Source organism: Mirounga angustirostris, unplaced genomic scaffold (assembly GCF_029215605.1).
Source record: "Mirounga angustirostris isolate CCGP_5_RB_7025 unplaced genomic scaffold, mMirAng1.0.hap1 SCAF_6, whole genome shotgun sequence".
NCBI lineage: Eukaryota > Metazoa > Chordata > Mammalia > Carnivora > Phocidae > Mirounga > Mirounga angustirostris.
Window position 1 is genome coordinate 107,817,972 of NW_026991714.1, and position 22,002 is coordinate 107,839,973.

Below are 22,002 nucleotides of genomic sequence, written 5' to 3' on the forward strand. Positions count from 1 at the left end.
AGGGAGCACACAGCCTCAGTGCAGGAAGGGCCACGCGGGAAACAGCTAGGCCACGGGAAGCTCCCACTGCTCCCAGCTGCCTGCTCAGCCCCAGAACAATTGATTCTTCAGAGCCCAGAAGGAGGAGTCAGTGGGAGAGGTTGAGTCTCAAAAGGGAGAAGGCCCAGGAGGAGAGGAAAGAGCCGGATGCGGTCTCTGGGGAGGCGAGCCACTTCCAGAAGCTCTCCCAGCACCTCCTGGAACCACCTTCTCAGGGCTGGGACCCCACCATGCTCCCTGAGAGCCTCCACGCCCAGGAGATAGCTGTTCAACCTGTCTCCGGCCACGTCACCCGGACGGCACGTCGCCCCTCCCCAGGGATGACGGCAGGGCAGTAACTTGGTACAGGGATCCAAGACAAGCCCCCCAGAAGCCCACCATCCCTGGGCCCTGCTGCTCACCCGCACGTGCTCCTTCCCGGTCCTGGTCTCCTACCCGTGCCTCACTCCCAGCAGCCGAGAAGGCCAGGATGGCAGGGTGGCAGGAAGCTCCTAGGAGATGCTGACATGTGGAGGCCCTGGAGCAAAGCCTCCTTGCTCTGCCCACAAAGGGGCATTGAGCCCGTGCACCGAGCTGGGCCCTGGGCAGCCACAGGTCTGCAGACACGCACGCACGCACGCACCCCCCACAAGGCATGACACGCACAGGAATGTCCCAAGGGCACACACCTTAGATGCCCTGCCAGCACCATTTTAAGTCAACCCACAGGGAAGCGAGTGGTCAGGAGGACAGCAGCGGCCCTTCAAGCTGCTCCAGGACCCAAAGGGAGGCCGGTCTGCCGAGCTTCCGGTCAACCTCGCGGCTCCCCGGGGCTTGGCGGCAGCGTGAGCCCCTGTGTGAGCGGGTGCACCAGCATATCGGCGAGGGGCAGACGTGCCAGGGTGCACACTCGGAGCTCCGTGCACAGAGCCCCTGCTCTACACCCATCTCCACAAGCTTTGGTGGGGGGCAGGGGGGAGGCCCAGCCACAGGCGGCTCTGGGTTTCTCAAAAGGACACAAAGGACTGCCTGGAAAGCTGAGGGAACCATGCTGAAGGAAGGAAAACTGCAGCCGCCCTTCCCTGTTCTGGAAAATGTCTTTCTATGCCCTGGCGGCCTGAGGAGGTGGCCGCCGTCTAGCTCCGGAGCCAGCCAGGTGCAAAGTGCAAGAGAGCGCTGGCCGGGCAGCTCCAACCTGGGTTCGAGTCCTCCTCTGCCGTGACCAGTTGCGAGCGCCCGGGGGAGTTGCTGAACTTCTCTGAGCCTCGGTTTTCCATGGCTCCAGGGGGAAGAATGACGAGTTTTGGGTGGGGAGCAGAGGAGATTTAATGAGCTGATGAATGCAAAGTGCTTGGCCCAGAGTTGGGACCCCGGAACTAGCGGGGCTCATCATCATTATAGGGACACCCACCTAAAAGCTCAAATGCCCACGGCCTCTATACTCTTTCTTCCCTATCTTGCCAACCTTTTTAAAACCCAGGAAAGTGTCTGAAATCCGAAATTACCCTCCCCCAGTAAATATAAATAAGCCCAGTTTCAGTCTCCTTCAGCAACCATGAGGAACAGGCCGGAGCCAGGCTCAGGGCTGCGGGTGCGGAGTGGGCAGTGGATGAGGCTGGCCTCTGCCCCGTCCCAGCCCGTCCCTGTCAGGGTTTCCTGTATAGAATCTCAGTTAATCCTCTAACCAAAAAAAAAAAGAATCTAGGTTAGGATCCACCGGTCCCCAGAGAGGAGCTTTCTCGAGGTGACACAGTTGAGTACGCCCACCCCACGCCCCACTGCTCCCAGCCCACCGTCTGCCTCCCAGTCTCCCAGCCTGACGTGCCCTGGCGCATGCCAACACCAGTCCTGGGGGAGTGTAACGGAAGACGGTGTGGTCTGGCAGGCAGGAAACAGCCAGGGGAGGTCATGTGGGGCAGGGAGAGCCGCTCCTGGGCCTGGTGAAAGCCGCCATGCTACCGGCCAGGAATGTGTGATCCTGAATTGCTGGGCTGGTCCCCATCACCACAGAGGAACCTAAACATTGACTTGGTCCTATAGAAGGTCCGTGGTTCTGTGCAGAAAGCAAGGCCTAAGAAGGACTGGCTGGAGGGCGCCTGGTAGTACCCAGATGCTTAGAGGAGTCCAGGCCCTGGGCACCCCACTGTCAGGCAAGTCACCTCCTGCTTCTGGGCCTCAGTTTTCCCATCTGGAATCAGGGTGTGTGCATGTGTGTGTTTAGGGGCAGGGCTTTGGATGGGATAGACCCTAATGTCTTGAGCCAAAGCTGACACCCTGGGAGATGACAGCACTAAGTGAGCCCAAGATGCTGCCATGCACATCACCCACCGGCCTTTCCGCTGCGAGGTCAGACATGCCCTCATACTCACCCTGCCCTCCCCTCCTCTACCGCGATGATACAGCCGGAGCCGGAGCCCAGAGGGCTCGGGGGGGGGGGGGGTCCTCTGCTCTCCCCACCCCCACTCCTTCCCCCAAGAGAGGCCGTCCAGGCCAAGCAGGGGAGGGGGCACCATCCAAGCTCTCCCTGGGGAGACAAATGCCAGGCTCCAGGCCCTGGCGTCCAACTGCCTGGATGAAATGACAGATCACAGAGTTGCTGAATTTAGAATTGTTTTTAAATGTTAGTACCGTTAAGAGCTTAGATTTTTAGGATCCTTGAAAGTCAGTCTAATAATATGTTAGAAGCAGAGATGCAGGGGATCCTCATTTTAAAGGACAATAATAACAGCAGGTTGAAATACAGAGAAGCGTGGATGAGTACAGAATCGCACGGTTCAGATATGGAATGATTATAGAACCTCAGATTCTTAAAATCATACAATTCAGAATAACCAAGTGTCAACAATCATGCTGCATAGAAGCCTACTTCCAGAGAACGTAACACTTCGTAATCATGTGATCTAAGAAATCTGGGATTGAAGATCATACAGTGTTAGAAGGGGGACCACTGGAATGTCCACTTCCGAGTTTCATGGAATCCTGTCATCTTGTATTCCTGGGACCTCAGAAGGACAACGATGATTTGCTCACTTGCAGAGGCCCTTCCCCTGCAGCACTTGCCTGAGCTCCCCACCACTTCAGACCTGGGCAAAGGTACACACCAGAATCACCTGGAGAGCTGAAAAAATGCCACGGGTAGGCCTACCCCAGATTTCCTGAATCAGAATTTCTAGCACCAAATTTTTAAAAAATTCTCAAAGTGATTCTACTGTGAAGTTCCAATGGAGAATCACTGATCTGGTCCAACTTTCTTCCATGCTACAGGTAAGCAAACAGAATTCCAGTAATAGTCCAAGGACCACGGCAGTGGTCCCTACACCAAGGTCAAGCCCCTTGGCCTTCCCTTGCTTCCTCTACCTGGACCCCTCTATCTCCAGGGGCCCTGTTCCCAACTCGCTGTGTCTACCTCATAGCCCCCCTGCTCCAGGGGTATTCCCAGTGGTCTTGGGGACCAAGTGGGCCAGGACAGAGTGAGACACCTGGAAGCTGCTGGACTCACAAAGCCAGCCCCTCCCTTCCCCCCACCTGCATGCTCCAAGCCCTCTATACTGTTTCAAAGGGTGGCTAGAGGGACACTAGGAAGGTCATCAAGGTCAATCCCAAGCGTCCAGAGTTGCCTGTAATGAAGAAATGCCCCAAGCGTGGGGAGTCAGAAGCCTGGGGTCCTCGCTGTCACTAGCCTGCTCTGTGGCCTTAGACAAGTCACCTGGCCCATGTCAAAACAGCCTAAGGCAGAAAAGCTGGACAGAGAACCTCTGGAAATCCCTTCCAGCTCTGCCTCTTGACCTCTCGCAACATGGCTACACATTTAAGGGGATGGGGGCCCTCAACATCCTTTGCTAGCTTGTTCTCAATTAGTAAGTTCCTTCTTATGTCCAACGCAAAACATTCCAGCCACTGTTCCAGCCCTTTGCCTTTCCGCATGAAGATGGAGACAGTCTGGGCACAGACGCCCTTCCCTGGCTCAAAGGCAATCCCCAGCTTTCCTGCACCCTGGCTGAGGATGCCCCCCTCCCCAGCCCTGTTGCAGGTCGGGCTGGCCTTGCTGACTCACAGGGGGGCTGTACTCCCAAACAAATGGGGGTAGCCTCATCAAAGCCACAGAGGCTGTCAGAGTTTGAATCTGATGTGCTCCTATCAGGGACAGAAGCCCTGCTGGGCCAGAGTGCTTCCTAAAATGAGATGGGGATTTCCACCCAAGAACCTCTATCGGCCTATGGAAAGGTGCCCCAAGAGGCAGGCTCAGAAATGGGGAAGTAGGAGTCCAGATATTCCTTAGACCAAACTGTAATGTGCCCAACAGTCACCCGGGAGTTTGTGAAAATGCCTATTCTGATTCAGCAGGTCTGGGGGAGGGCCCAAGGTTCTGCATTTCTGGCAAGCTCCTGGTGATGCTGCTGCTGGTCCACGGAACACACTTTGAGAAGCAGGCCTTTAGATGTTCATAAATAAAATATTTTTATTCTGAAGAACCCCTTACTTTTGTTCAGCTTGGCTTGCAATTCGTTCCAGCCCTGCTGGCTCGTGAGATCCACACAGCAGCTTTGAGGGGCAGATGGGATGTATATCACTGCACAGAAGGAGAAACTGAGGTAGAGCAAGGGCAAAGGGCTTGTTCTAAGTCACCCACCTGGCTGTGTTCCCTCCTCTAAACTCCTCCTCCTGTGACTGGTTAGAACCACACAGCTTAGCAATGAGTGGCCTCACCCAGCAACTCCCTGTCCTGTCTACCACGCAATTGTGTAGGCCTGGGGGGTAGAAGCCAGCTCCTCAGCCCTGAGGCCTCTCGGGGGTGCCCAGGGGGCCCTCACTGAACTGTCCTGGTTACTGATCCAGCTCCTGATGGGCTGAGTAGGTGGAACAGGGGGGTTAGGAATCAGCCAGGCTGCAGAGCCATGCTCCTTGGGCTCAAATCCCAGCTATGTCCTTGGCTCCTGTGTGACCCTAGGGGAATTCTTCGCTGTCTCTAAGGACATCGATGATATGCAAGGACCCAGCACGGTCCCTGGTACATGGAGGATGCTCAGCCGATGTTAGCTCCCTACCTTCCCTACATTCCAATGGAGTCTTGTTCATTTCTTCCTTCCTTCCTCACAAATTTATAGCAGCACAGCCTCTGAAGCAAGACCTCCTGGACTGCATCTGTGCTGTGTGACCCTGGGCAAGTCACTTACCCTCTCAGGGCAATGGGGAAAATAGGATCCCCAGCCCAGAGGGCTGCAGCAGGAAGTAGATGAGTCAACATGCGTAAAGTGCTTAGAGCAGCAGCTGGACGTAGTGAGCGCCCCCCCCACCGGCAGCTAATGTGCCTTCTCGCCCCTCCAGATGACGGCCCCAGCTCTGCAGCAGGTGCCCCAGCAGACACAGGCATCCAGGGTCAGAGCTGCAGAAGCAGTGAGTACTTGCTGAGTACTCACTGTGTACCAGGACTTCCTGGGCCCACCCACCCCTGCCCCAAGATCATAATCAGAACACAAAAATACTAAGCTGGTTGTGTGCGGATCTTTGGGGAACACAAAGGAGGGAGTAACTGATGAATAGGGACAGCTCGAAAGGCCGGTGGGAGGAGGGGACCCCCAGCCCTGTTTGAGCTTCGTGCTCCCCAGCAAGGGGCAGAGGAGCTTGGGCTTCTGGCAGGTTTTACTCCTTGTCATCATGCTCACCACCTTGGAAACGCATCCCCCTCCTCACCGTCACCCCAACCTGTGGGATGAGAGACTGGCTCCCATACAAAGCCTCCCTCCCTAGCCAAAGCCAGGGAAGTACCAGGATACAAGGCAGCGAGGAAAGCCTGGGGCAAGAAGGGGGCACACTTTCTCCCACGGCCTGGTCTTTGCTTGGGTCAGAGCACAGCAGGTGCGCAGTGTGTCCTAGGGGACAGAACCATTCTTGTGGGCCGAGAGGGGCAGTGGGAAAGGCTGGGCCCTGGAATGGGGCCGACTTGGCCTGATCCTCGCCAGCTGTAAGACAAGTTACTTAACCTCTCCGCGCTGCTTTGTTACAAAACAAAAGAAGGAAGAAAGGAAGTGAGGGGGAGATGAAGAGAGAGAAGAAGGTAGGGAGACGGACTGCAGAAACAGCGCAGGCTAGAGGGAGAATCGCATCAGCCAGTGACGGGGTGCTTTGTAAGCCAGGCAAGAGGGAGGTCTCATTTCCCCTGGCTCCCCACCCCACTCCATGGGCATTCCTTCCCGGCCCCTGCTGTCCAATTTCTCTGCAGCCCAATCTTCGACATGGTGGGGAGAGAGCCCAGCCCTTAAAGGCAGGCCAGGTCAGTGGTGCCCAGTCCCCGAACCCAGAGGCCAGGCCACCTCCTTCCCCAGACAAAACCACGGGGTGCAGGAGGACCCAGAGCAGGCTCTGTCCCCGGGCACCACCCCAGACATGGTAGGAAGGGATGCTGCTGCCGTCACAAATGTATCTCCAGGGCCCAGGCACAGAAGAGGGCTGGTATCAGAAGCCCACATGCCCTCTAGTCATTCAGGCAAACGTTCTGTGGGCGGCACTTGGCTGCTCGATGGGCAGTGGGGGCAAATGGCACAACTAGACAGCTTTCAAAACCCACCTGCCTGCCTCACCACCTCTGGAGCTCACACAGGTCCTGACGCGGGCTCCCCGGCTGACCCCATTTCAGAGGCTCAGGCAGTGTGAGGGCTCAAGGGCAGGACAGGCTAGGCCACAGGTGACCAGCTACTGAGACGCAGGCCTGGGATAAGAGCTGCCCCCAGAGCTCACGCGTGCCCCTCTGCCGGCCAAGCAGACACAGCCCCCGCCTGGGCCAGGCCCCCAGAAAGTAGGACAGAGGGTTGTGTGAGGATCAGCCCAGGGCTAGGCAGGGCTCAGCAAGACAGGGAAGCAGCAAAGCGGGGGGCATGGAGGGGCACAGGAGGATGCTCCACACGAGAGGGGACATGTGGGCTGGGCTGGGAGAAGATAGGAGAAACTGAGAGAGAATTACCGGCCAAGGGCATGGCACCGGAAAAGTCCCGGGGCATGGGAAGGCTCAAATCTCAAGTGGCAAACACACGGGCATTGCCTCCTGGAGCCGCGCTGGGGCCACATTCCAGGCCTGGAGCAGAGCAGAGCCCGCATCATGAGGAGCCTGGTCTGTCCTCTGGGCAATAGATGGAGAGACAATACAGGTGAGAAGCCACTGAAGACCTGGGTTGGGGTGCTGGTTATGAAAACTGGGGTTCAGAGAGGAGAGCCTGTGGGTCTAGGATGGCTGGGAAAGGTGCCTGAGGGAGGGGGATTCCTCTGGGCTCTGAAAGAGGGTAGGAGGGAAGAGATGAGGGAAGGGCCCTGCAGGGTGGTGGCGACGGCATGAGCCAAGGCAGCGGCTGAGAGTCCCAGGTGTGCGCGCGTAGGCGCAGGTGCGGCGTGCACCTGTGTGTGTGGTTAAGCGGCCTGGCGGGGTGGGGCAGGGAAAAGGAAAGAGGAAGGTTCAGTGCCCGTTGCGTCCCAGGCTGCTTCTCATCTACCTCATGAAGCCAGGCTCTTCACAAATGAGGGCCAATGAGGCTCGGGAGGCCCCACAGTGTACTGTGTAGGACTAGCAAGGGCTGCCGTTTACCAACCGCCATGCGATGCCAAGCTCTGTATCATCTGCTTTGCCCACACATTTCCCACAAACACCCTGCAAGGTACGTGAGCCCATTTTACAGATACCCGGGTACACTGTACGACAAGCACAAGGACACGCAGCTGGGAAAGGGCAGAAGAGCCGACTGAGCCCAGCTCTGTGAGATTCCACCGCCCTGCACTCTCCCATCCTCAGTGAGGTTGAGGGGGCCAAGGGATGACCCCGTCAGAACCTTCCATGGTTCTGAGCTACTCTAAGAGGAAAAAACTATGTGAGAGGGGCAGGCCAAGAGCCTGGCACACAAGAGGCCACGGGCAGGTAAGGAATTAATGAGTGAGTGAATGGGATCCTTCAGTGTTCAGAGGAAAGCAGTCCCTTTGGGCTTGGAGAACAGGAGAAACCAGAGAAGGCTGCCTGGAGGAAGTGACACTGGGGAGTTGTTCAGTCCAAGGATGCAACTGCTTGGCTCCAACCCTCCAACCACTAAGCCCTGCAGGTGGTTCAAGGACCAGGGATGGGTCCTGGCTCCCCGTTCTGCCAACATCCCTGTCCCTCGAGGCCCAGCGGCAGGGGATTGAGAAGGTAAGGCCAACTGACACGGCAAGATTGCTGGGGGCTCTGAGACACCATCTGTGGTCCATTTAAAAGGAGAACTGGCAGCTGAGGATGTGAAACTGGCCCTCTCGGACTCTTTCCTGCCAGGCCCGGGACAGCAGGAAGGATGTACAAGTGGCTACCCAGGGAGCCCCCACACCCTGCACCCCGCCTCTCAGTCCCTCCCCCCGCCCCCCACCCCCGCAGCTGCTCCCACTTGTCTGTGCCGGGGCCAGCACTTGGCTGGGCCAGAGGGGAGCTGACAGCCCACAGGAGGCACTGGGCATCTTCCAGCCATGCCCCAGCGCTCTCCTCCTAGAGCACCCACTTGGGCAAAATGGAGCCTCCAGGACCCAGTCCCTACCTTCCTGTCCTTCAACAAACCTGGGTGACCCAAAGTCCTAAGAGGCTGCCCCTATCCCAAGGCTCCTGACGATCCCTCAGCCCCTTTCTGGCCCGTCCCAGAAGCAGCCCCCTGTGTGGGACCAGGATGGGATGGGAGGACTGGGCCCCTCTGATAAGCCCACAGCCCTAAAGCACTTTCTCAGACCTCTGGAATGTCCTAAAACAGTCTGAAATAGCCGAGCATAACAGTAGGGATGGTCATTAACACAATCACAACAGCTAACACTTGGCGTGTGTATGAGGTGCCAGGCTCTCTGTTAAGCACTACAGATGAGAGAATTCATTTATCCTCACAACACCCCACGATCTTCATCTTACAGAGGAGGAAACTGAGGCCCAGGGACATTCCATTAATTTTCCCAAAGACACGCAGCTAGTCCATTCCAGCACTGGGGGTCGAACCCAGGACGGCTGGCGTCAGGGTCTGTGTTCAGAACTACCCCACCACAGGGACGGGGTCTCAGAAGAGGCTGCCACACTGGCTCTGGGGTCCTTCTCCGGCGTCAGCACCTATGCCGACCAGGAGGCCCTCCACAGTCCCCCGCCAACACCCATCCCGGCTAACATTCCCCGAACGCTTGACACATTCCAGGTCCTGTGCCAAGCAGCAGGACGTCACAGCCCAAGCCCCTCGGCCGGGCGGCCAGCCCCAAGGTCCGGAGGAACCCCTGCAAAACTACTCCGTATACACGCAAGCCACCAGCCCCGGGCCAGCCCTTCCTTGCTGGAGTCACATAATGATGCTGTTTGTCTTCCCTCCTTCCCTCCCTCCCTTCCTTCCTTCTTCTCCCCTCCTCCTTCCTTCCTCACTCTATGGATCCTTCATAACATGTAGTCCTGGCCCCATGCTGCGAGAAAACCTCAGTTTCCCCACCAGCATACTGATGGCTCTGAACTAATCAAGGATCCTGAGCCCAAGGTTCTGCAGGGAAAATCCTGTGTACCCTCAGTCCCTCTCTGCCTGTCCCCTTCCCAGGCTCCAGCCCCTCTGGCCCCGGAGGACACCTGGGCCTGCAGTGAGGGCAGGGCTGGAAGGGGGCGGGGGGGCTGGAAATCCCAGGTAGGCATCAGACATGGGTTGGAGGTCACAGCTCTCCCTGCCTCCTTCAGAGCCCCCCAGGGACCCCAGCCTGCTCTGGCCTGGGGAGCAGTCCAAGGGCTGGGGTCCAGGGGCTGCAGAGGTCAGAGTGGGGGAGAAGGAGGCCTGGGCTAGCCTTTGCTCTTCCCTCACCTCTTGTTCCTCGCCTGAGCAAGACCCTGAAACTATTTACATACCGCCTCTAAGGTTTCAGCTGTTCTAGGATCGATTCTCTCCCTGCTCTATTTTTCTTCTTCTTTTGCAATCTCCAAGTAACCCGAGCCGCCAGATGGGTGGGGGCGATGATTGTTTTCTGTCTGACATCTGGATTTCATTAGCAGCCCTGGGCATGCTGACTCAGGAACGGCAGCTCCCCTGGGCTCAGGCCCTCCCCGGACCCCTCACAGGGCCCAGTCCTTCCCTAGACACAGGAGGTACAGGAGATGACACCCCACAGACCTCCCTCAAAGATATAAGCAGCCCCCTCCCCACCACCACCAAGAACGTCCTGGGAGCGAGAGAGCCTGAGAGCTTGGAGGATTTCTGCTCCCAGCTCAGTGCCTGATGGGAGGCTGCCAGGCTGAGTGTGGCTGGGCCTGACCGCCAGGAAGGGTGGACAGAGGGCTTAGGGCAAGGACACCGGGTCCTGGATGTCCTGCCCTCATCCACACCCCTGCCTCCTCCATCCAGAGATGTGAGTGAGCCATCAGGGCCGGGAGTCCTGCATGGACCCCAAATCGCAGATACATTTTGGAGATGAGGAAAGGTGGCCCAGAGTGGTCACCACGCCCCAGAGATGGTACCTTCTTACAGTGTCTGGAATTTGTCCCCTCACCTCCAACCTTTGCTCACCCTTCCTTGCCCAACATCTGGTCTTATCATCCGTCCACGTTACTGGACTGGTTTTGTTTGCAGTCTTGCCTCCTCCAGCCCGGCCTCCAACTGCCACCAGTGTGAGCTTTCAAAATGCCAATCAGAGCATGTCACCCAAACCCTTGGGTGGCTGTCCCCTGCCCTCCAGATAAAGTCCAAGTTTGTGCAGCTTGGCACACAGGCCCTTCACCACCTGCTGTGGCCACACCTCCCTCTCCTCCCCTCAGGCACCCAGCGCGCCAGCCACAGCCAAGGGCTCGCGCTTCCCAGAAAGCACAGCCTCGTTATTTACACGCTTGCTTGGAAGCCTTCCCCACCCCAGTTCTAGACTCCTCCTCTTGGAGGCTTCACATGAAGCCACAGGCCGAGCCGGTCCTGCGCCACAAACCTCAACCAGAGCCCTGGTCATCCGGAACAGCCCGCAGTGTTTCTGTCTATCCCACTGAGGACAGGGATGGAGCCTTATCGAGCACGGGCCTGGCACACAGTAGGAGCTCAGAGATGGCTGGGCAACTGTAGCGTGTCTGGGCCCAGCTCTGTCCTGGGCAGATTATACATCCTGGGCACAGAGGTGGCACCGAGCCAAGCCCCCACCACAAACACCCATACCCATGCAGGTTCCAGCGGGCTCAGAGCAAAATGCTACCACTTGGGTCTTCAAAGCCTGCCACGCTGGGGCGCAGAAACCAACATGAAATGCGCAGGTGAGCCTGCAGGTGGGCCCCGCAGACAGCAACCATGCCTCTCTCAGAGCCAGCTGGGATTTCTGCTGCCACCAGAGCTGGCAGCCCCAACCCACCCTGGCCTTCCTGACTGAACTGGGGGCCGCAGACACCCTGGGGCTGGGCCAGTACTGCAATCTTCCAGACATAACAACTTGGCCAGACTAGGTCTGTTATGGTCTCTACTCACATCGTCCTTGCCGCTCTTCATTTCCAGTAACCCATCTTTGTAAAGAACCCTGACTAACAAAAATAAATAAATAAAGAACCCCAACTTTCTGAAAACTAATGATACTCTACATGTGAACTAAAATCTAAAAAAATTAAAAATAAATTAAAAAAATAAAGAAACCTGACTTTCTAAGATTGACAGTGGAGATCAGGCTGGATGCTAAGGCAGATCATAGACCCTAATTTAAAAAACATGGGCTCTGGGGGCACCTGGGTGGCTAAGTCAGTGGAGCATCTGACTCTTGATTTCAGCTCAGGTCTTAGTCTCAGGGTCGTGAGATCGAGCCCCAAGTCGGGCTCCATGCTCAGCGGGGAGTCTGCTAGAGATTCTCTCTCCCTCTCCCTTTGCCCCTTCCCACCCCCTCTCCCTCTTAAAAAATAAATAAAAAATAAAAAGTGTGGGTTCTGGAATGAGGAAGGCCTACGTTCCAATTCTATCTTTGCTGTTTTCTAGCTACATGACCTTAGGTAAGACACTTAACTTCTCTGGGCCTCAGTTTTATCATCTGGCAATTGACCTGATAGAGCTTTTGAGAGAATTAAATGAGTTAATGCATATTTCACACCTAGCTTAGTGGTCAACTCAGCACGTACAGACTAGCATCACTGTTGTTAATATTATTATTGCCCTGGAACTCAACGCCTGGCACAGGGTGGAGATAGCTGCAGGCACAGGGTTTTCAAGAACCGAATGGTAGACATTCTTGACTCCTGGACATTTTAGGGTCAGTACTGACACTGGCTGGAGATGGACCTTGGCCCAGGCACAGCCTCACCCCCCAAAAAGGGGCTGCCCTTCAGCATCATTGGTAATTGGTTTCCAGCACCTTCTGCATCTGTTTCAGGGGGCTCCCAGTCTTCCTGTAAAGTGCCCAATCCCCCTCACACTGCCCCCTGGGACCTATGAGAAGCCCATCAGTCCAATGGCTGAACTCTGGACACCTCTCTCCACCCTTAGGATTGGAAAAGAATCATTTAACAGAGTACCGGGCTCCTGTACACTCTGTAGTATGTCCTGGGCACAGAGGTGGCACTGAACCAAGCCCCCACCACAAATACCCATATGCATGCAGGTTCCAGTGGGCTCAGAGCAAAATGCTACCACTCGGGTCTTCACAGCCTGCCACGCTGGGGTGCAGAAGCCAACATGAAATGTGCCAGTAAGCCTGCAGGTGGGCCCCGCAGACAGCAACCATGCCTCTCTCAGAGCCAGCTGGGATTTCTGCTGCCACCAGAGCTGGCAGCCCCAACCCACCCTGGCCTTCTTGACTGCACTGGGGGCCACAGAGTATCTCCTGGTTCCTGTATGCCACCACCCAGGCTGTCGGCAGTGAATGCCTAGGATTCCACACATTCTACCCCCAGTTAGACCATTTAAGATTTTAAAAGCACTGAAACCACTCAAAAATCATCCCACAAAAGGGGAGAAGAGAAAGGATCAGAAAAAATATTTGAAGAAATAATGGCTGAAAAGTTCCCAAATCCAATGAAAAACCTTAATCAACAAGGAGCTCAACAGAGTCCAAGTAGGATAAACACAAAGAGATTCACAAATAGACACATTGTAGTAAAACTGCTGAAGCTAAAACAAGGAGAAAATGTTGAAAGCATCAAGAGAAAAATGACACATCATTTACAATGGAATTCCAATAATATTAACAACTGCTTCTCATCAGACATGGAGGCCAGAGGGCAGTGGGGTAACAGTCAGTGTGCTCAAAGCAGGGAGAAAAAACTGTCAGCCAAGAATTCTATACCCTGCAAAGTTATCTTTAAGAAATGAAAGTGAGATAAAGACACTCCCAGATAAACAAAAGCACGGATTTCATTGCTGGCACACCAACCTTTCAAGAAATACTAAAGGAAGTTCTTCAGGCTGAAAGCAAGTGACCCCAGACATAATGCAAATACACATGAAGAAACAGGAGCTCTGATAAGGTGGTTATGTGATTATAAAACACAGCACAAATGAATTTTTCTTTTCCTTTCTTCTCTTAGTTGATTTAAAAAGCAAATGTATAAAAAAATGTATATTACTGCACTATCTGTCCTATAACATTTGGAAATGTAAGATATTTGCCAATGGTAGCACAAAGGAGTCAGGTAGAAGCAAATCTGTCTTGGGCTAAGGATATGACTCCAGGTGGTAACTTGAGTCCACAGGAACAAATGAAGAGACCTAGAAGCTGGAAATAAAAGAGCTAAAATGCCAAAAGCTATGGACATATAACTGCTCTCTTTTCTTCTTCTAGCTTCTCTAAGACACATAAAATTACATGAAGTAACGATTATAACAAGTATTGTTGAATTTGCAACATACAAAGATGTAATACGTATAACAATAATGCCGCAAAAATCAGGAAAAGAGAATAGAGCTATAAAGGAGTCATATTTCTAGATCTCACTGGAATTAAGTTAGTATAAGTCTGAAGCAGATTTTATATGTTACGGTATGTAAAATAAGCCCCAGGACAGCTACTAAAGAAATAGCTTTAAAAAGTGAAAAAAAATCATTAAAGAAATCAAAATGTCACGTTAGAAAAGTATCACTTAATGCAAAAGAAAGCAGTACAGAAGGAACAGAGGAAACAAAAAAGACATGAGTAATTCAGAAAAGAAAACAAAAAGTAAAACAGCAGACCTAAATCCAACTGTATCAATAATCTCATATATCAAAAGAGCATTAATATAGCATTATCGATAATATGAATGGATCAAACAATCCAAGCAAAAGGTAGGGATTGCCAAAGTGAGTAAAAAGTGAACCAAGATCCAACTACATGCTGTCTACAGGAGACACAATTTAGATCTAAAGATAGGAAAGTAAAAATGAACAAAGATCTATCATGTACATAAGGAAGCTGGCTATATTAGTATCAGAAAATAGACTTTAAAACAAAAATGTTACTAGAGATAAACAGGGACACTCTAGGACCATAAAAGGATCAGTTCATCAGAAAATACAACAGTTATAAACATAGGTATAGCTAACAAAGGAACACCAAAATACATGCAGCAAAAACTGACAGAATTGAAGAAAAAAGGGGCACCTGGGTGGCTCAGTCATTAAGCATCTATCTTCGGCTCAGGTCATGATCCCAGGGTCCTGAGATCGAGCCCCACATCGGGCTCCCTGCTCTGCGGGAAGCCTGCTTCTCCCTCTACCAGTCTCCCTGCTTGTGTTCCCTCTCTCGTTATGTCTCTCTCTGTCAAATAAATAAAATAAAATCTTTAAAAAAATTTATAAAAAAAAAAAATTGAAGAAAAAAATAGTTAATTGAACAATACTAGAGATTTCAACACTCCTACACTTACAATAATGGTTACAAGAATGAGGCAGAACATCAGCAAGGGGACAGAAGACACCAACAACACTGTAAACCAACTAGACCTAACAGACACCTACAGAACACTACAACCACCAACAGCAGAATTAATTCTTCTCAAGTGCCCACGAACCATTCTCAAGGATAGCCCAAATGCTATGAAACAAACCACAACAAATTTAGAAGCACCAAAATAATACAAAGTATGTTCTCTGACCACAGTGGAATAAAAGGAGAATCATTTTTAAAACACATTTGGGAAACTCACAAATATGTGGATATTAAACAACACACTTCTAAATAACCAGTGGGTCACAGAAGAAGTCACAAGGGAAATCAGAAAATACTCTGTGATGAACGAAAAGGAAGATACAACACACAGAATTATGGGATGCAGCTCAGAGGAAAATTTATACCTGTGAATATCTACATTAAAAATAGAAGAAAAATGTAAAATCAGTAACCTAATCTTTCCATCTCAAGAAATTGGACAAAGAAGAGCAAACTAAACCTAAAACAATCTGAAGGAAGGAAATAATAAAGATTAGAATGAAGAATTGAAAGCAAAGACTCAGAGCTTTCTGCACACCCATGTTCATAGCAGCATTATTCACAATAGCCAAAAGGTGGAAGCAATCCAGTTGTCCATTGATGGATAATTAGATAAACAAAATGTGGTCTACACACATGCACGTACACACGCACACACACACAGGAATATTATTTGGTCTTAAAAAAGAAAGGAACTTTCGAAACTTGCGTAAATGAACCTTAAGGACATTATGCTAAGTGAAATAAGCCAATCACAAAACGAAAAATACTGTGCGATTCCACTTATATGAGGTCCCTAGAGTAGTTAAATTCATAGCAACAGAAAGTAGAATGGTAGTTGCCAGGGGTTGGGGGAGAGAAAGAGATGGGTTATTGTTTAATGGGCACAGAGTTTCACACAAAAAAAGAGAGTTCCATGGATGGATGGTGATGATGGTTGCCCTACAATGTGAATGTACAGTTGACCCTTGAACCACGTGGGGTTTGAGGTGCCAACCCCCAGAGCAGTCAAAAATCTGTGTATAACTCATGACTCCCCCCAAACTTAACTACTAATAGCTTTACTAGTAACAGAAATAGTCAAGTAACCCATATTTTGCGTGTTACATGTATTCTATACTGTATGTAATAAAGTTTGCTAGAGAAAGGAAAATGTTATTTAAAAAATCATAGAGAACATAGTTACTGTACTGTATTGTATTTACTGAAAAAATCTATGTATACGTTCAAACCGAAATGATTCAAGGGTCAACTGTCCTTAATACCACTGAATTGTATATGTAAGAATAATTAAGATGGTAAATTTTATGTTGTATATATTTTACCACAATATTTTAAAAGATTTGAGTGAAAAATAATGTAATAGAGAACAGAAAAACAGTACAGGGAGTCAAATAAACCAAAATTTGTTTCTTTGAAAAGTTCAGCAAAACTGACAAATCTTTAGCTAGATTGACCAAGGAAAAAAAGAGAGAAGACTCAAATTAGGAGAATCAGAAAAAGAGGGGGACATTATAACCAACCTTACAGAAATGAAAATGATTGTAAGAGAATACCACAAACAATTATATTCCAATAAATTTGATAACTTAGATGAAACAGACAAATTCTACAAAATACACAAACTACAGAAACTGACTCAAGAAGAAATAGAAAATCTGAATAGATCTATAACACAAAGAGATTGAATTCATAATTTTACAAATCCACCCAAAAAAGAAAACCCAAGCACAGATGGCTCCACGAGTGAATTCTACCAAACATTTAAAGAATTATTTTTTTAAAGGTTTTATTTATTTATTTGAGAGAGAAAGAGATAGCATGAGGGGGACAGAGGGAGAAGCAGACTCCGTGCTAAGCAAGGAGCTCAGTGTGAGTCTCAATCCCAGGCAGACGCTCAACTGACTGAGCTACCCAGGTGCCCCTAAAGAAGAAGTAATATTAATTCTTCACAAACTCTTCCAGAAAATAGAACAGGATAGAACACTTCCCAAATCATGGAACTGATAATTACTACTTGAAAGCAATATACTAAGTGAAAAAATCCAGTGACAAAAGACTGCATATTATATGATTCTATCTTTATGAAATGTCCAGAATAGGCAAATCTATAGAGATAGAAAGTAGAATATGAGTTACTAGGAGTTGGGGAACCAGGGTGGGTAGTGATAGCTAAAGAGTATGAGGTTCCTCTTTGAGGTGATAAAAATGTTCTACAATTGGGGACGCTTGGCTGGTTCAGTCGGTGGAGCATGCAACTCTTAATCTCAGGGTCGTGAGTTCAAGCCCCACACTGGGTGTAGAGATTACTGAAATAAATAAAATCTTTTAAAACAGTGTTTTATAATTGATTGTGGTAATGGTTGAGCAGCTCTGTGAATATACTAAAAAATCATTGACTTGTACATTTTAAATGGGTCAGTTATATGGTATGTGAATTATATCTCACTAAAGGTCTTACCAAAACAAGCATTCCCACTCCACTTTTAAATATTATATATGCTGAGCTCATAATATTTCATTTGAAACAGAGGTTTCCATGGCTTATAAAAGCCTTGTCTGCCCATTCCTTCATTCCGGAAGACTTATACTGAGTACCTGCTGTGTGTGGTATCTTGGACCAGCATGGGGGTACAGAGATGAATCTAGCCCAGCACCTGCCCCTGGAGCTTGTGGTCAGCTGAGGGGTGGGGAACATCTAATTATATTCCAGCCTGCCAGAATACCTTCTACCTTGCCAAACAGGCACACTCTCCATTGTTACCCAAGGGATAACAATGCTAGCCAACATTTATTAAGTGCTTACCAGACACTGTGCTAAGCACTTTCCATGCATTCCTTCTTTGAATCCTCACAACATTGCTATGTGTTAGTGTTCTCATCAGCTTTGCTTTACAGATGATGAAACTCTTGTGAAAGGTGGAGGAGGTCCTTGGGCCTGCAGGAGTCTCTGATAGAATCAGGTTTGAGGTGGAGCTGGAAGAGGGCCTCTACCAGCTCAAGAGGGAAACTGAGGCCCCAGGCCATGAGCATCTCAGCCTGGACTGGTATAGGATGCTCAAGAAAGCAAAGAGCATGGAGGTCCCAAGACTGGGGTTCTCATAGACGTTCTGCCCTCTCCCCAGCACTTCAGCTCTCTGAGACTATTTCTTCACCTATAAAATGGGGCCGGTACTTCTTCTGCAGAGTGAAGACACTATGTAATCCATATAAAGGAATATAAAGGAAGAACCAGGGTTTGCACTGTGCTGGAAATCAAGAGACACTGAGGTCAGGGACCGCCTGCCCCCACATTTAGGAGAGGGCCCAGGCATGCACACACACTCACACACACACACACCTTCACCATCCCTCCACCTCTGCCTCATCATCCCTTGCCTTTGGATACTGGTCACCCTTCTTCCAACAACCTGCCAAGCCCACTCAGGCCGTCCTTTTCCTGGAAGCTTTCCCAGGCTGCCAGCTTAGAACAGGCACACCTCCTCAGAGCCCCAAGAGCCCCTGTTGGTACCTGAATGTCACCTGCTGGCTAGGGTTAAAATTCCGGCACCTCCACAGACTGGCTCAATGATTCTGTATGAGTGCTTGACTCACTCAAAGCATCATATAACAAGAGGCTAATGAGAGACTTGAGACACCGGGTAATTGTGAGCACAGGCTGTAGGCAGGAGATGATGAGGGAAGTTTCCAAGGTATAGTAAGTGAGAGTCCCCTCGCAGGGGCTCAGCTGGGGAAGGTACAAGGGGCTGCTGCCTGGGTGGGCCAGGGGCACATCCTTGAGGACCAACCAGATCCTTAGCTGCCTGTTTGCTCCTCATCCCATCCAGAGAACCCCTGGGGGGTAGGGGCCTTACCCTGCGCTGAGATCTCCTCATGCCAAGGGCCCCTGGTTTACTGCATATACTGAGGGCAGACAGGGCCCACTAGAGTGTGGGGTCTGGAGGACAGCCATCAGTGGGCCAGCTCCCATACTCAGGGTCAGGGGCGGACTTCTCTTGACCAAGGGTGAGCGGAGGCTGAGTTCACTGGTATACACAAATCCCCAGGACTTTTACTAAAATGCAGTCATGGGTTGGGCCTAAGATTCTGCATTTCCAACAAGCTCCCAGGCAACACTAAAGGACCTAAAGCATGGCACAGCTATTTCTGAGAGGAGCAATGAGCAACAAGCACATCTTGGCCTCCCATTGGTCCGGAGGCACCCAGCCCCACCCAACCACACCCTGGGCTTCCACCATCTGGAGGGTAAGACTACACGGATTTTCTGAGTTTCCAGGATCCCGTTTCCATTACATATGTAAAATAAAAGTAAAAATACACATTATAAAAACATTAGAAAATATGAAAAAATAGTAAGAAAAAGAATCGCGGATCCATCTTGTACTGTATTTAAAACGACCTTGACCTCTCTCCCCAGGATGTCAGAGCCATGTCTGTCGGAGTCAGGGGTCATTCTCTGAGTGGGATCTGACCCCAGGAGCCCCACGCTGTCACAGTGAAGCACTGGGTGGGAGACAGGGGCTGCTCTCCACACTCTCGATCTCCTGGCCCCTTCCCACCCCAAGAGAGATGCCCAGCCTGTGGTGCCTGAGGCCTTCACCCAGACCTACCCTGGAGACACAAAGAGGGGGGTAAGGACCTCTCACCTCCCCCCTCACAGGCCGGAGACTGAGGAAGCACAACAGCAGAGGAGGGAGAAGTGGGGTCTGGGGGAGGGGGTACACATCTGGATTCCTGGCCCAGAGCCCGCATTCCTTCCCTGTGAGTGTGAGGAGATGGGGTCTCTCTCGGGAGAGCTGCGAGGAGGCTGCTGGCCCCCGTCCTGCCCCACTGTAACAGGACGCACCCTGGCAGGAAGACTGGTGGAGACGTGAAGGCCCGGAACCTCATTTGCGCGTCCCTCACCGCAGTTGCTCACTAGCCAGGGCAGGCCCAGGCTGGGGCTCTGTCCCGACCACACCAGCCAACCTGGCCTCAGAAATACCAGAGGGGAGAAAAAGGTGGAGACCAGAGGGCCACAGGGCCGCTTGTTTGTGGAAGGGGCCCTGGGGCGGGGAGTGTGTGGGGTGGGGGGCTGTTCGGCCTGCTCTACCCAGGGAAGCGGGGCCGCCTTACCTGGGGGCAGTCCTTGATGTAGTGTCCTTTGTTGAAGCAGAGGTGACACAGGTAGTTGGGGGGGGGCCTCTTGCTGGGCTTGCGGGTCTCAGAGGTGAGGGTCAGGTCCGAGAAGTGCTCAGTGAGGGAGCTGAGGCCATCGGCGATGTTGTTGAGGGAGCCGTAGGGCGAGGCGCTCTTGTACATGCTGCTGCTCGGCGCCTGTGGGGGGACAGAAGCTGTGAGGGCTGCCCAGGCCTGGGCACACTCGTTTGCAGCCGTGGCCTCGGGGCAATATCCATGGGCACGCGCACGCACATGCACACCCGTGAATTCACACGGACTCCCGAGCTGCCCGGGGGCTCCGGCCTCCTGGAGCCTGAGTTCATATTCTAACCGTAGCTGTCCGTCTGCGGGCAAGCCAGTGAACCGCCCCCTCTGGAAAACAGAAGTAATGATGGCCACCTCCTAGGGTGCCTGTGAGGCTAAAGTGAGGTCACTTTATCTCCCACCTGGCACTTAGGAACCACTCAGTAAGCAGTGAGGAGGAGGAGGAGGAGGAGGAGGAGGAGGAGGAGGAGGAGGAGGAGGATTATTAGTTCTTTACACACCACCAGGAGGTAAGAAGGCGTCGTAGAAAGCAACCTGTTAGATCTGGGGCTCTGCCTTTTACCAGTGCTTTAAACAAGTCACTTATCTCTGAGCTGACTCCGTTTCCCCATCTTACAAGAGAGAGGAGCATCGGCTTGTAGGATTGTTTCCATTGTACAGAAGAGAAGAGTGAGGTTCAGCACTCTGCTGGGTCTCCTGTGGCACGAGGCCTGTGCAGACTGTGTCCGGGGAGCCCCGGGGCTGGCCCAGGCCTGCCCTCGGGGAGCCCGGGAGGGAGCGGCCCACCTCTCCCACCTCTCCCACCCACAGATGACAGGAACCAGATGTCTTGCCTGGCTTCAAAGCAGACGCGGCCCAGGCCCCCTCCTGGTGTATACAGCCTCTATTTATAGGAGTCACGGGCTCTGGGCAGCCAGGCACACTGGAATTTGGCAAAGGTGGGGCCTGTGGTGAAGCTGGCAGGGAACAGCCATGGTCCCCTCTTCCTGGGGAAAGGCCAAGGTTGTAAAGAGGCAGCTCCTGCAGGAGGGTCAATGACAAACCTGGGCACGGGTCCTGGGCATCCTCTGGTCCCAGCTCAGGTGCTCAAGGACTCCAGGAGGGAACCATAGACCTTGGGGAGCCTTGAGTCTAATGGGAAGACAGCCTTGTTCCTGGAAGTTCCCAGGCCGCTAGGGGAAGAGAGCCCCTGCGAGGAGGTGGCCTTAGGCTCCCTTACGAAGATGGGGCAGATGGAGGTTCAGAGTGGGCACAGTCCTGCCTGTGTCCCCTGAGTGTGGGCAGGGAGGGAGGGGAGCTGAGAGCAGGCCCCAGGAGATCAAGTACCCCTCCCCCAACCAGGACAGATGCCACCCCTCACACATGTACACCTCAGCCTCCCTATTTGTTCCATCTCTGGGGGCCTGGCATTCCCTCCTAGAGGACACAGCCCTCACCATCTGGGGACCACCACTCTTCTTGGCTCCCTGGACACTCTGCTATGTGGCCTGGGGCCAGTCCTTTCCCTCTCCAGGCCTCTTTTCCCACTCCTATAGGCTCAGACTGGAGCCTAGGATCTGGAAAAAAAAGACACAGATACCACATCCAAGGCATCCACGCCAAACACATAGTCAGTCAGCCTATGATGTCTGGGCACGAAACTCAAAGGCTCCTGATGACCATCTCCACTCTACCACTGCCCAGGGCTACCATGAAACCCAGGACCAGTGGAAAATACCACACAAACTTGCATTCAGTGTGAGGGCAATTCTCCAGCTCTCAGAGGAGCCAAGAGAGAGTGGTCCATCCTGACAGGAAGACGGTCTCCCATCCCTGGAGGTGTGCGAGCCGATTCCAGACAACCTTAAGGAGCGTGCGGAGGGGTCCAATGGCCATGGGATTCGATGATACCCGTCACATCTACTGAGCACTTACAAT

General features: G+C 52.0%; 1 protein-coding gene across 6 annotated transcripts in view; it reads right to left on the reverse strand.

Moving 5' to 3' along the window:
- Positions 1–22,002, reverse strand: part of ZCCHC24 (zinc finger CCHC-type containing 24) — a 79,809-nt gene that overhangs the window by 47,430 nt on the left and 10,377 nt on the right. For all 6 annotated transcript variants that reach the window (XM_064594890.1, XM_064594891.1, XM_045878199.3 and 3 more), the window contains exon 2: positions 19,996–20,196. In XM_064594890.1, coding sequence (XP_064450960.1) covers positions 19,996–20,196 — 201 coding nt within the window. The remainder of the gene's footprint in view (positions 1–19,995; positions 20,197–22,002) is intronic.